The following is a 14,114-nucleotide window of genomic DNA, read 5'->3' on the forward strand; positions in this document are numbered from 1 at the left end:
AGATCGGAGCTGTCTCTTCTGCGAGTTGTAAGATGAGATTTCTCTTTGGTTTCCCCCTTTGATTATCTCTATTTTCATCTCTTTGAGTGAATTACAGTTCATCTCTTTGGATTTTGAAGCCTTTTGGTGTTTAGAGCCCACAGAGAAAAATTGATTTTAAAAGATCATGACACACGTCCTAGGCAGTTTTGCTTAGTGGTTAGAGCATTGGCCCTCCCACTGAAGGGCCCACTAGCCAAGTGCACGTACCTCGGTCGCAGGCTCAATCCCTGGCCCTGGTCTGGGCCCGTGCAGGAGGCAGCAAATCCATGTGTCTCTCTCACATTGATGTTTCTCTCTCCCTTTCTCTCCCTTCCACTCTCTCTGAAAAGCAATGGAAAAAATATCTTCAGGAGAGGGTTAAAAAACAAACATATCAGGACACAGTAAAGGAGTGAAAGGAATTTTGCTTGGGGGCAGGATTAGTGTTGGGAAAAAGAATCGGGCAGGGTTCAGGAGGAATGTTCTCCCCTTCATTCAGAGGAGAGTGAACTGTTATCCTAAAGGGCTGGGGGAGGAGAGGGCCAGAAAACCAGGGGAAAGGAGGTGTTTTCCTAACTGTTATTGCCACCTTGACTTGACCTCTGATCTGTGGTGAAAGGAGCTGGGAAGATTTACAGGAAATCTGGATTCCTGAGATTTCTTGGGAACAGCAAAAGTCTGACTCTGTATTACAGAAGCAAACTTTTTTTTTTGGCAAACATTTTAATTTTTCATTCCATTATTGAAAGCAGTGGTGGATGGATTTGGGCGGGGATAATAATGTGGGCCTCTTCATATTCTCTATGGCTGTGAAAGAAACAAAAGGCAAGGTATTTCAGTTTCAGGCTTCTGCAGAGGCAAAAAGTGAGGGGAAAGTTGGGAGGTTTGTATCTGAACTGCCTGCTCCATAATTTGCCTAGGGTTGGCCCACTTTACTGATGTTTTTTTACCGTTCCCCTCAGGGCCTGACAAAATAACTACTATACATCATGATCATTAATGTTATCATTAATCTATTATGTGGTTTTTGCTAATGTCTTTCTCAGAGTATAATTAATGCAGTGATTCTCAGCCCTGCTAGAATCACCTGGGGAATTTTAAAGAAACCTGATACCAAGGCCACACACCAGATTCATTTTATCAGAACCTCCAGGGGTGGCACCCAGTCATTATTTAAAAACAAAAGCAACAACTTTATAGATGATTCCGTTGGCTTAATGTATTATCTATCTCTCCTAGGTAAAGTAGTTTAACACAGCAGTTCTCAAATGTTTTGGTCTCAGGACTTCTTTACATTAGTAACAATTATTGAGGACCACAAATAGCTTTTGTTTAATGTGGATTGTGTCTATTAATATTTATTGTTGAGCCCTAACCAGTTTGATCAGTGGTTAGAGCGTTGGCCTACAGACTGAAGGATCCTGGGTTCGATTCCGGCCAAGGGCATGTACCTCGGTTGCAAGCTCAATCCCCGGCCCTGATTGGTGGGCGAGCAGGAGGCAACCAATGAATGTGTCTCTCTTACATCGATGTCCCTCTCTCTCTCTTTCCCTTCCGCTCTCTCTGAAAAGCAAATGGAAAAAAATATCCTTGAGTGAGGATTAAAATATATGTGTATATATAGTATTGAAAATGGAAACAGACATTTTATAAATATTTGGTTATGGATTTATTTAAAAATAACGAAAGCATTATATGTTAAATAACACCTGCTTATGAAAAAATCACTGTTTTCTAAAACAAAAAGAATTTTGTAACAGGATTAGCATTTTGAACATAAAAAGTTTTTTAATGTCTGAGTTATTAGAAAACAATTGGACTTCTTTATGCATTCAATCTGCTGTAGTATGTTATTTTGGTTGAAGTAGATGAAGAAAATTTGGCTTCACACTAACATGCAGTAGGAAAAGGAAGGAATATTTTAATGCCTCTTCAAATATTTGTGGATAATTTTCTTCATTATTAAACCAAAAGATGACAAATGGGAATGTCATAAAAAAATATATAGCTGCAATGTGGAATCTGAAATCATACAAATAAATATTTTTACTCCATGACTTTAAAATGATTGTTCTCTCTTATACTTTGAATGGATCTTTGTGATTGGACATAGAGCATTTGGAAAATATCAGTTCACAGAGTTATGCAGATATTCCAGATGTTGAACATTTCATTGTATGGCATTTTTTATTAAAAAAATTTTTTAAAAATATATCTTTGTTGATTTCAGAGAGATGAAGGGAACAGGAGAGAGAGAGATAGAAACATCAGTGATGAGAGAGTCATCATCGATCAGCTGCCCCCTGCATGCCTCCCTCTGGGGATTGAGCCTGCAACCCAGGCATGTGCCCTGACCGGAAACTGAACCACCATCTCCTGGATCCCAGGTCAATGCTCAACCACTGAGCCACATCTGGCCAGGCTATATGGTATTTCTAAAATTACATTTTAAATCAGGAAACTGTCAAGCTTATGGTAGCAGGTACAAGCTTTCTAAAATTCCAATTTTCACTTTAAAGATCCAGATTTTATCATTGGCTATAAGTACTGTCAGTTATTATCCTTGAAGGCATAGTCACACTTTATTCATTTTCAAAGAATGTCTGCCAAATACACAAGTCTGAATAACCACAGGTTACGTCAATTATTCTTCCAAGCAGAGTAGAATTTTATGAGAAAAGCAGATAGCTCACTAGGCATCTCCAAACCACTGAAGTGCTTTTCATTGAGACAGTTGCCCTTCAGTATGTAGCAGAAGTACTTTATTTGTATCTTCCAGTTTGTTATGCAGAATATTAAGAGATTCATACTCTCAACTTCTGTTTCCAGTCAAGGTGTAGTAACAGACTGGATTTATCATCCCATCTTAAAAAAACAAAACAAACGATGTTCAGCTATTGGAAAACAGGCATTACAGGAAAGTAATGAAAGAAGGAAAACAAACGACATGAGCGGGACACTTTCCCCATATTGCTGTATTGAGAGACTTTTCAGGATGCTCTGGAGGCAGGAGGAATCCAAACAAAGCCAGGGGGTCTCTGTGAGATAAAATGATAGACTTGAGAACACGGGAAGGTCAAGTGGCTATAATTTGCAGGACAGAATGTGGGAGGAGAGAGAACAAGCTTCCTGAAGAGAGGGCTTCAGAGGTCAGTAAAGGTTTCTCCATAAATCTTCAGCTGAGGATAGACCTGCATATGCATGTGAGGAAACTACCCAAGGCAGAGGAGTAAACTACTGAAAGGAGCAGACATAACAAACCCCAGAGAACAGACAGGGTCAGAAATATTTGGTGTTTCCACCAGTCAGAGTGCAAAAATTTCAAAATACAAGGGGCAAAAAGTAGAATCCCCAGAGAGTATTGCTTCAGTGGGGGTCAAATTACACCAGATTACAGGCTGCTCTGCTTCAGCCTAACACAATTTAGAAGCAAGCCTCCAAAGGATCAAATGATTTCCAACTCAACTGTGTCTCAGAAAAAAGATCAAGACTATTTGAGGGACTAGCAAGGCTGCCTAGCATCCAAAAAAGTAAAATTCACAACATCTGATATCTAATAAAAAAATTACCAGGCATGCAAAGAAGTAGGAACATACAACCCATAATCAGTAGAAAAATCAATCAATAGAAACACACACACAGGAAAACAAAAAGAAACAGACACAGAAATGACACATGAGAAATTAGATAAGAATAGTAAAACAGTTGTCATAATTATATTCCATATATTCAAAAGGTAGAGGAAAGGTTGAGCATGTTAAGAAGAGACCTGGATGGTGTAAAGAAAATCCAAATAAAGCATCTAGAGAAGGCAAAAAGCAATGTCTGGGACAAAAAGTACCCTGGATGGAATTAACAACAGATTAGGCACTGCAAAAGAAGTGATTAGTGAGCTTGAAGACACAGAAATACAAACTAGACAAATAAAATAGAAAAAGAAAAAGTAGAAAAAATAGAGCACTGATGAACTGTAGGAAAACGTCAAAGAACTAATTTGTATATAACTGGAGTCCCCAAAGGTGGGGGCGGGGAGGTTAAATACTTGAAGAAATTTCGGCTAAATTTTTTCTAAATCTGATGAAAACTTAAAACCCACTGATCCAAGAAACTTTATGAACCCCAAGGACAAGAATGTGAAAGAAAAAAATCCACCAAAGCATGTCAGAGTTAAATTGCTTAAAAAACTGTGATAAAGAGAAAAATCTTAAGACAGACTGAGGCACATTATATGCAGAGGGACAAAGATTAGGATGACAGTCAATTTCTTATCAGAAACAAAGCAACATCTTTAAAGTACAGAAAGAAAAGAATCTATAAGCATCGAATTATACACTCAGAGGAAGTATCTTTCCAAAAAAAAAAAAAAAGGAAAGATAACATTTTTTTCCAGCATACAGAAATTGCCACCTTATTTGCACTGCAAAAAATGTTAAAGGACATTCTTTAGGCAGAAGGAAAATAATAAAATAATACCGGATAGACTATAAATCTACACAAAAAAGGGAGAGTACCAGAAATAATAAATATGTAGATAAATGAAAAAGACTTTTTAAAAAAATCTTTTTTTAACAACCTCTTTGAAAAATAATTGTTTAATGTGAAGATGATATCTTGTGGGGTTAGTAACATATTTAGAAGTAAATTATCTGACAACAGTAGTACAAAGACTTAAGAGAGGAAATAGAAGTATGCTATTGTAAGGTTCTTGTACGATGCGTTAAGTGATGTAATAATTCTTGATGGTAGACAGTGATACATGAAAGATGTGTACTATAAATCCTAAAACAACCACTAACAATATAACAGAGATATAGCTGACAAGCTCACAAAGAAGATACAATGGAATAATAAAAAAACAATTAATCCAAGATAAATAAGAGAAAATGGTAACAATGAACAAAGAACAGATTGAACAAATAGAGAACAAATAGCAGACTGGTACATTTAAATTTGACCATATCAGTAATCACATTAAATGTAAATAATGTAAACACCCCATTTAATAGCCAGAAATTGTCCAGTTGGATAAAAAAGCAAGACCTAAGTTTCATATGCTGCCTGCATGAAACTTACTTTATAAGTATATAAGAAAATAGTTAAAAAGTAAAAAGGGTGGAAGAAATTATACCTTGCTAATGCTAATCAAAAGAATGAGTGGCTATATTAATACTAGAAAAAAATGTAGATTTCAGATCAAAGAATATTACCAAGTATAAAGATGTTTATTTCATAATGATAAAGAGATCAAATTGACCAAAGGAAATCCAATCCTAAACATTTATGTACTTAATAAGAAGGCTTAGAAATACATTACATAAAAATTAATAGAACCAAAAGAAATAAGCAAATCCACAATTATAGTCAGAGATTTTAACACCACTCTCATAGTAATCAATAGAACAAGTAGACAGGAAATCAGTTATTGTATGGAGGATTTGGGGAACATTACTGAGTACCTTGACCTAAATGACGTTTATAGAGCATTCTGTCCAATAGAATACACATTATTTTCATGTACGGAAGGAATATTTATCAAGCTGGATCCCATTCTGGGCTATAAAACAATTCTCAAAAAATTTTATAGGATTCATTTATTCCAAGTTTGTTCTCTGACAATGATAGAATTAAATTTTAAATCAATAACAAAAAGATATCAGGGAAATCCTTAACTATTTGGAAACTAAAAAACACAATTTAAATAACCCATGGATGCAAAATGGATATGTTCATTTTCTTGATTGTGGTGGCAGTTTCATTGGGGGGAAACACGTTAAAACCCATGAGGTTGTATGTATTTTAATTATATCTCAAATAAAGCTGTTAAAAGAGACTTGTAATGTACTGAAGGGTTGAAATTTAATAATAACCACAATTTTTATTGCTTCACCAATGATACTCTTAAGTGAGACTGGCTCTTTTCTTTTTTCACTCTGTTTCTCCCCCCCTTCCCCTCCCTCCCTCCCCTTCTGCCATGCATGGCAATGAAGAATATAATGACTACAAGAGCAGTTTTGGTTTTTTTAATAGTACAGTTTTGTGTCCTGTCTTGATAAATGCTAATGTGCCAGAGCTTTACCCATCACTGCTTTTGCAACACCAGAGCAAACTTAATACAGTGAGAAAAAGCAAATCTTGCTTTGGTATTATTATAAAAATTGAGTTGACCTTGCAGACATCTAAAAGGGTCTTGGGGAATCCCTGGGGGGTCCATGGATCACATTTTGAGAACTGCTGCTTTAACAGAAATTTCTGGTCATTATTGCTTTAGTCCAATGGTGTCACTTTGCAGGTGAGACCAGGTGTATGAAAACCGTGCCATGGCAACTGCATGGGGAAGATCTGTTTTAGCAGTTGGGTCCTTAATGTGCTTCAAATCACATGATAGAATCTTTACTATAATAAAGATGATAATGGCTCCACTTGTGACTAGGGCTAATCACTGAATATAGAAAAATTTTTCTTCCATGATGAAACACAGGGCTTGGAATTGTTTAATTACATGTAATGGTCATGGGTAATCATCTACAGGGAGAGTCTGAAGAAAGGAATAGTTGCAGTAGTGAAAAAATAGCAGGTATTTTAAAAACAGTAGATATAAGGAGTTTCTGAGAGTGTTCAGGATAAAGGAGGGGAGAAAAGAATGAGTGAAGGAAAGGGGAGGAAGACATTTAGTATGTAGGCACAAGAAAAGATGGATAAAGAAGGCAGAGAGACATAAAGAGAGAGTTGTGTTGGATTTGTAGATTTACAGAAAGTTGTCAGGAAAGCCCACATGTGTAAAACACAATTGACTAACGTCAGCTTCTTATGCAAAATGTTTTAGATTTGTAGGAGGTACAGGAATGCCCTGCTCAGATCTCCCTTCAGGGAAGGACTCTGCTCCTGCCCTTAGAGTGCTCTTGGCAGACAGCCTCTAGCTGTCAAGTCCTTTGGCTGCAGAGAGCTGCTTGCAGGAAGTCACCCCATACAAGTGGGGGTATAAAGCCCCAGCCATTATGGCTCACCCGGGGACAACTCTGACAGGAGATTTCAGCTCCTGGGCTCCCTGTGGGGTCGTATGAGGCTGTGGAGAGGTGCCCACTTCCCTGCTAAATTTGGTCTCTGCCAGGTCCTGTTCCTCCCCCTCCCTCCCTTAGGGGTTTGTCCCAGGGGCACTCCCTAATACACATCCTGAATACTAAACTCTGTCTCAGAGTCTGCTTCCTGTAGATCCCAAACTGCAACAGCATCTTATTGACTTAAATATAACCAAACTTGGAGAACCCTCAGGAATGGAAATCATCAAATTATGTGTCAACATTTTAACTCGAGCATTTCCTTATTTATTATTTCGAATTGCTTATGCTTAGCATATTATCTTTAACATTTTATTTCATATAGCTCTGCTATTTCCACCTCCCCTTTTTAAAAAAAAACATAGGAATCGTATTGTAGAAAGATAAAAAGGTAATAGGGTAAGAAAAACAATTAGGCTGTTTGTTACCCAGACACTCAGTAAAGCTACTATTTCAAGGTTGGTCTAAGCAACAAGAGAGGAAATGTCCTGGGACGTGTGATAGTGGTTTTGTTCTGAGTATTGTATCTATAGAAAGTTCTGAAGTCCAATGATCAGAAGAACTGTCTGTGAATGCAATAAACAAGCTATTTAATTTTGTTTAAGCCTGAAGGGTCAAAGGGTCACACAAAACTCTCCAACATGTATAGGGTTAGTAATCCTGAACTTCAGGAAAATAGGTGCTTACATCCCGTCTTCCCCACTAGCTCCAGACGAGGGCAGAACCCTGTCTTCCCAGGCCAGCCCTCTCTCTCGCTAACCCCATTCTAACAGCCAAACCCAGAAAACAGTCCAAGTCAGCCTCCTGGCTGACTCCATGACCTTCAGGCCTTTGCTCTCTGGGAAACTGGTCTGCTTCAGTGTCCTGTTCTGATTTTTTGGGATCTATATGTTACCGGGGGGTGAGTCAGGATAGGCCACACCCTGATTCTCACTGTGAAAGAAAAAGAGGGCAGTGAAGCAGTTGTCCTGACGACATAGGACAGGAACTGACAAACGAGGCTGAGATACCTGTATTGTTTTATTTTTTCTAGGATTATCTTGATCACAGTGATCTTTGATGCCACAAAGTAAATTCAGTTGTACTTCGCTCTTCCTTTCGAGGGGACCCACTGGAGAAGATGACTTCCAGAAGAACCACTATGAACATTTTAGGTAATTTCAGGCAATTACTTCAACCGTACGTCTCGGTTTGGCAAGGTAACTATTAGAAATAAGAGAGAAGGCGCGATGGGCTGTTTGAGGGTTCGTGCAGGGGCGGGGAATCTCAGCTTCACGCCTGCGGAGCGGGGCTGGCGCCTACGCACGGGCCTGTGAACACGGCGAGGGCGCGTGGAGACGCACCGGGACCGTGCCGGTCGGGGAGGCTGGGGAGCGCCACTCCCGCGGGGAAACGCTTCCTGACGCGCAGGGTCTGGCCGAGCCTCGGGCCCCTTCCCACGCCCGGCAGGGCCCTGGAGGTCGTCAAAATGCCTCTTCCACGTCTCTTCCTTCCTTCCCTTGGTCGTCTCCAAGAGGAGCAAGGAGCCAGCCCTGTCCCCTTGGGTTCAGAAGCTGTGCCTTCCAGGAGAGCCAGCCTGTCCCCTTGGGTTCGGAACCTCGCGTCCGGAGGAGCCAGCCCCGTCCCCTTGGGTTCGGAACCTCGCGTCCGGAGGAGCCAGCCCCGTCCCCTTGGGTTCGGAACCTCGCGTCCAGAAGAGCCAGCCCCGTCCCCTTGGGTTCGGAACCTCGCGTCCAGAAGAGCCAGCCTGTCCCCTTGGGTTCGGAACCTCGCGTCCAGAAGAGCCAGCCTGTCCCCTTGGGTTCGGAACCTCGCGTCCGGAGGAGCCAGCCCCGTCCCCTTGGGTTCGGAACCTCGCGTCCAGAAGAGCCAGCCTGTCCCCTTGGGTTCGGAACCTCGCGTCCGGAGGAGCCAGCCCCGTCCCCTTGGGTTCGGAACCTCGCGTCCAGAAGAGCCAGCCCCGTCCCCTTGGGTTCGGAACCTCGCGTCCAGAAGAGCCAGCCTGTCCCCTTGGGTTCGGAACCTCGCGTCCAGAAGAGCCAGCCTGTCCCCTTGGGTTCGGAACCTCGCGTCCGGAGGAGCCAGCCCCGTCCCCTTGGGTTCGGAACCTCGCGTCCGGAGGAGCCCGGGGTTGCTAGGGCGGGAGGGAGGGGGCGGGGCTGGGGGCAGGGCCGCGGCTCGGCCTGCGCGGCGCGGCGGGGGGGCGGCCGGGAGGCGGCGGCGGGCGGGCGCAGCAGACCGGGGTGGAGGAGGGAAGGGAGACCGGCGCGCGTTCTCGGGCTCGTGACCGCCGGCGGCCCCGGAACCGGCGGCCGGCAGCGGGAGAGATGGCGGGCGGCGGGGGCCCGCGCGCCCTGGGCGCGCTCCACCTGCTGCTGCTGAGCGCCCTGCCCCTGGCAGCCCCGGGCACCGGCGGGGGCGGCGCCGCCTGGACGCAGGAGAAGGTGAGGGGCTGCAGCTGCGCGGTTGTGCCTGGGCGGCGTTCGCGGGGTGCTGGAATCGGGGGCCCCGCGAGCCCCGTCCGGGCAGGGAGGGAGTCGGGGCTCCGCGCCCTCGCCACGGCGCCTCGCCGGCCTCGGGAAGCCGCGGGGGCGCGTGATGTCACGGCCTCCCCTCGGCCGGGTGGGATGCGGGGACGGACGGGCGCGGGCAGCGTGTCTCGCGGGCGGCGACCCGCAGGGAGGCGAGAGCGCGCGGGCCCCGCGGGGCCGGGGTCCCAGGCTCCAGGTCGCCGGGGTGCCGGCCGCCCAGGGGTGCGCCCACGCTCCAGGACGCCCTGGAGTCGCTGAAATTTCCACGCAGCGTCTGGACAGACGTGTGTTACTGTTCGCCCGTTTTAGATGTCTAAGCGGAGCAGCTCTGAACCGAGGAGCTTAACGGGAGACGCGCGTTATTGTCAGATATTTTCTTTCTGTCTTACGAGAGCCGAGCGCGGCCGTCCGAGCAGGGACTCTAGCTGCGGTGCGCGCCTCGCAGGCGCCCCCCGTGCGGAGCAAGCGGGCGCGCCACCGCTTCCCTTCTTGTGTAGTGAAGTCGCCAGGGACTTGTACCGATGTTCATGGTGCTGGAGTAAAATGGGGTGCTCGTGAAGACGCTAGGAAAAGCGGCGAAGTAAGGGGCTGTCAGTGCTGACGGTGCTGTCGACCAGGCCTTTGAAATGTTGCAAACCCCTGTCTGTGCCCGGGCGCGTGAGACACGGCGCTGGACTCCGCAGGCCCCGTGGGGCCCCGGCCCCTGCATGTGCGTCTGGAAGCCCCTTCAGTTCCCTGGGTTGGGCTAAAGGAGGGCACATTCCGGGCACACACGCCCCCATGTGCGCATGGAGACCATCAGCGCGGGGACCTGCGGGATGCGGGACGGCCGCTCAGGGAGGGCTGCGGTGGGCCTGCGGGCCTGGCGCAGGGCTCGGTGGGCTCCGGTCAAGGCCACGCGCTGGGTTGCAGGCTCTTCCTTGCAGAAGTCAACCCATGTGTGTTTCTCCCACAGTGATGCTTCTGTCTCTAGCTCTGCACCCCCCCCCCCCCACCTCTTCCACTCTCTCTGAAAAGCAGTGGAAAAAAATAAAATAAAGTGTAACTCCATTATAAGAAAAATAACTTTGTCAGTAGGTGTAACATTGAGGCACAGACCCAAATCCTCTCTTTGCCTTCAGGGCGAGTACCTTCCTGGCCAATCCAGAAACTGGGAAGAGGGCATGAAAAACCGGAGTGTGGAGCCACACCAGATCTGTCGTTATGACCTGAGTGCATGGGAATAGTGAGATGGGAACAGTCTGAACCAAGCGCGCTGAGGGGATCATTTGTCAGCAGGTTGCATTTGTGGGTGGCAGAAGGTGCTGGATTCTTACAATGTTTAAACGTGTGAGAATTTAACTTTTGGGAAACGGCTTTTAAAGCACAGGTCTCTTTTATATTTATTTCAAGAAACTTCTAGTCACGGTTGTCTTGGGAAACTGAATGCTCTCTGGGAAAATGGTGCACGCAAATGAACAAATGACAAAATCAGCTGTGACAATTCCTGAGAGGTCCCCTCCCTTTTTTTTACTGTAAGCCTTCGTAAAGTCCTCCAGGCAGCCAGTACAGTTTGCAGTCTGGGAAAAGAATTGGTCATCACTAAACCACATGCCTTCCTGCTCTCTATGGCACATACATTTTAATCATGTGAGGTGTGCCGTGGCACACTGGTCTGCCAAAAGGTGAGGCGTGGTAAGGCACTGATTTTGAAATCCATTTTCTTTGCTGTGAAATAAAGGCGTGCCTCTACCAGATGCATCTGATACATTAAAACAGTTCAACCCTAGCTTAAGGTTGTGTTTGGAAGATTGTGATCTGGTTATTTGAAACCTGCAAGCAATTTCTCCATAGAAGCAATATTATGAACCTCACAGTGCCCCTGTGAAGAGGGTACATTTATCCCCAATTTACAGATAAGGAAACTCGACAGCGATTGAAGAGTCCTCAACTCTCCTTTCGTCTTCCACTTTCTTCTCCAAGGCGAGAGTCCTGGCTGATGGTTTAGGGAACAGTGTCCAGCTAGTGGAGGAGGATTGGAGGGCCAGACAAGGAGGTTTCTTACCCCTCTCTGGGTCAGGATGGACCCTAAATGGAATTCCGAAATTAGTAGTTTGTTTAGGAACCTTCTCTTCTCTCCCTCCCTGTTTCTCCCTTCCTCTAATCTCCCTTATAGAGCTTAAAGGTCATTATTCTGATTCACATTACAAAATTACTTCTTCTGAATCCTGCCTTCTCCAATCTCCAAACGTATTCCTTTACTACAACCTTGTCAACCAGCTGTTAAAAGGAATCTCATTAAATCATTCCTCCCTTAGATGTGAATGACTGATGGCTCTTACGAGGACTTCACATGTTTTTAAAAAGGAAGCTATTAGCTCCAACACATTAAAAAGCATGGCTCCTCTTGAAGTCTCCCAATTATAAAGTTAACATGCTGGTTTTAGAAAACTAAGAAAATACAGAAAAGTACACTAAAAAGAAAATATGGAAAATAATACAATAAATAATAATACAAAAATAAAGTCTGTTTTGGGTACTCACAACTGTAAACCTACTTTTGCCCCACCCTGTATATATATGTACATATGTATATATACGCATATACACAGACATACACGTATGTATGTAAATGTGTGTATTTATAGAGATAATAAAATCATACCTATCTCTTAAGTTTTATGAGAATTGAATGAGCTATTCACTTAAAGCACTTAGCACAGTGGCTGTCATATAGTAAATGTTCAATAAAGATTACCTGTTCATTTTTAAAATAAACATACATGAATATTTATTTCATATTAAAGATTATGCTGCATATACAGTTTTATATCTTACTGTGTTGCTTAATTGTATCAGTATTTCCTTGAGCCCATAAAATTTATTGAGAGCATCATTTGATGATTGCAAAATCATCATCATTCCACAATTTAACTATCCCTTTATTACTGAATATTTAGATTGTTTCCAAACTTTCTCTATCATAAAGCTGGGGCCCAGTGTATTTTAATGGTAGAATTTTTCTTTATTGTAACAAAAGTGAAGTTCAAGCATAAAGTTCAAGTCATATTGGGGGTAGAGGGACAGATTCTTTGAACAGAGCAACCATATACAGGAGAGTTGGCCTCACCTAGGACTCCTCCTTCAGAGTCAGCTCTAGCAAGCTATTACTGCTCTCCCCAGCATTTCACATTCCTCTGCTTCTGGAGCTACATGTATTCTAAAAATCCTTAGGGTTCCCCTTCTCCATGGCTCTAAAAGTCTCAGTCATCCATCCACCCCTCTACCTGCCATGATTCTTATGGAAACAGCAACAGGGATTTCACGGCAGGGATAGGGAGCTCAGTGGTAGGATGGGTGTTAGTAGGAGAAAAAGGCAAAGTGTCCCATTTTGAGCTTCTACTAAGGTAAGTACTATGACATCGATTTTACAGATAAGGAAACTTGTCCTAGTCACAGCTAGTAAGTCAGGGAGCTGGGATTTGACCCTGAGTTGTTCAGAGCCTGCACTGCTTTGCTTTTAGGTAGATTCCTGATTGCACTGAAACGAGACATACCTCTGTCTTATTCAGTTCCCTACTCTCCCAGACTGCATGTGTAATGTCAGTGGCATCCCACACACAGAAGGAATTCAATAAATGCTGGCTGAGTTGAATTTGCGGGTAGACACTGGTGTTATCCTGAGTGCTGTTGGGAGACGCTCATATGGGATGGAAACTGGAATTGAATTGCCTGAGCTTCTGTAACACTCTCCGTTTAATTCAATGATTTGGGACCTCAAATCCCTCTGCAAGCTGGGCTTGCTCTACAAATGATGTAATTAAAACCCTCTTTGGCCTGGCACCATGTGATTTGCCTGGAGGAGTTCCTTCAGGATATCTGGTTCACACTTTTTTAGCTGAAAGATTTTTGTCACCCAAAGCAGACTTATTGTCTTTCCTGCCTGGGTGAAAAGACAAGGCAGGGGCTGTAACAGAGACTCATTCCTCTGAGAAGTCCTGCACCAATAGAAAATTGTTTATGTGTCTTTTAACTAAACTGAACCTAGAATACTTTGGGCTTTGCACTTATCACTGGCTCAACACTATTTCTGCCTCATTTAGTTTCCTCATGCCCAGCCCACACTTTCCCTCCAGGTTTCCCCTCTTTTTCCTTCCTCTAATCTGCACATAGATTTTTATATTTATTGAATTCAGAGAGTGAGTCTCCGTAGAAATTGAATGGGTGCCATTTAGGTTGGAGAAGTCAAATGCCTTTCCATACAGGGCTTGAGTGAATAGAAGGCTTTAGTAATTAACTGAGGGTGGTGGTTTCCCATGTCTAGCCTTCACTGGCGGGAAGCTTTTCTCTCTGTGATTTCATCGGGGCATCTTTCCTTCCAGGGAGGGAGGGCTCTTTTCTGAAGCATGTTAATTACATGGTTGAGCCCAGGCTCCTGAGGAGCGATTCATGCACATCTCTGCTTTCAGGAGCATCCACGGGCCTGCTTGTGGAGCTTACCTTGATTCATCCATTAAGCAAGTTTTGG

The 14,114-nt window shown here is 44.0% G+C and overlaps 1 protein-coding gene across 5 annotated transcripts in view; it reads left to right on the plus strand.

Moving 5' to 3' along the window:
• The window catches only part of QPCT (glutaminyl-peptide cyclotransferase), a 39,253-nt gene that overhangs the window by 5,902 nt on the left and 19,237 nt on the right, over nucleotides 1–14,114 (plus strand). For 4 of the 5 annotated variants that reach the window (XM_081156582.1, XM_081156580.1, XM_081156583.1 and 1 more), the window contains one exon: nucleotides 8,110–8,230. Coding sequence is in view for 1 of the 5 variants with exons in the window: in XM_081156579.1 (XP_081012705.1) it covers nucleotides 9,404–9,520 (117 nt within the window). In the remaining 4 variants the exon portion in view is untranslated. Of the gene's footprint in view, nucleotides 1–8,109; nucleotides 8,231–9,317; nucleotides 9,521–14,114 lie in introns of those variants that run through there. The other variant, XM_081156579.1, reaches the window with a different exon arrangement.

The sequence above is a fragment of the Miniopterus schreibersii genome (genome assembly GCF_964146895.1).
Source record: "Miniopterus schreibersii genome assembly, chromosome: 13".
In the NCBI taxonomy this organism is placed as follows: Eukaryota; Metazoa; Chordata; class Mammalia; order Chiroptera; family Miniopteridae; genus Miniopterus; species Miniopterus schreibersii.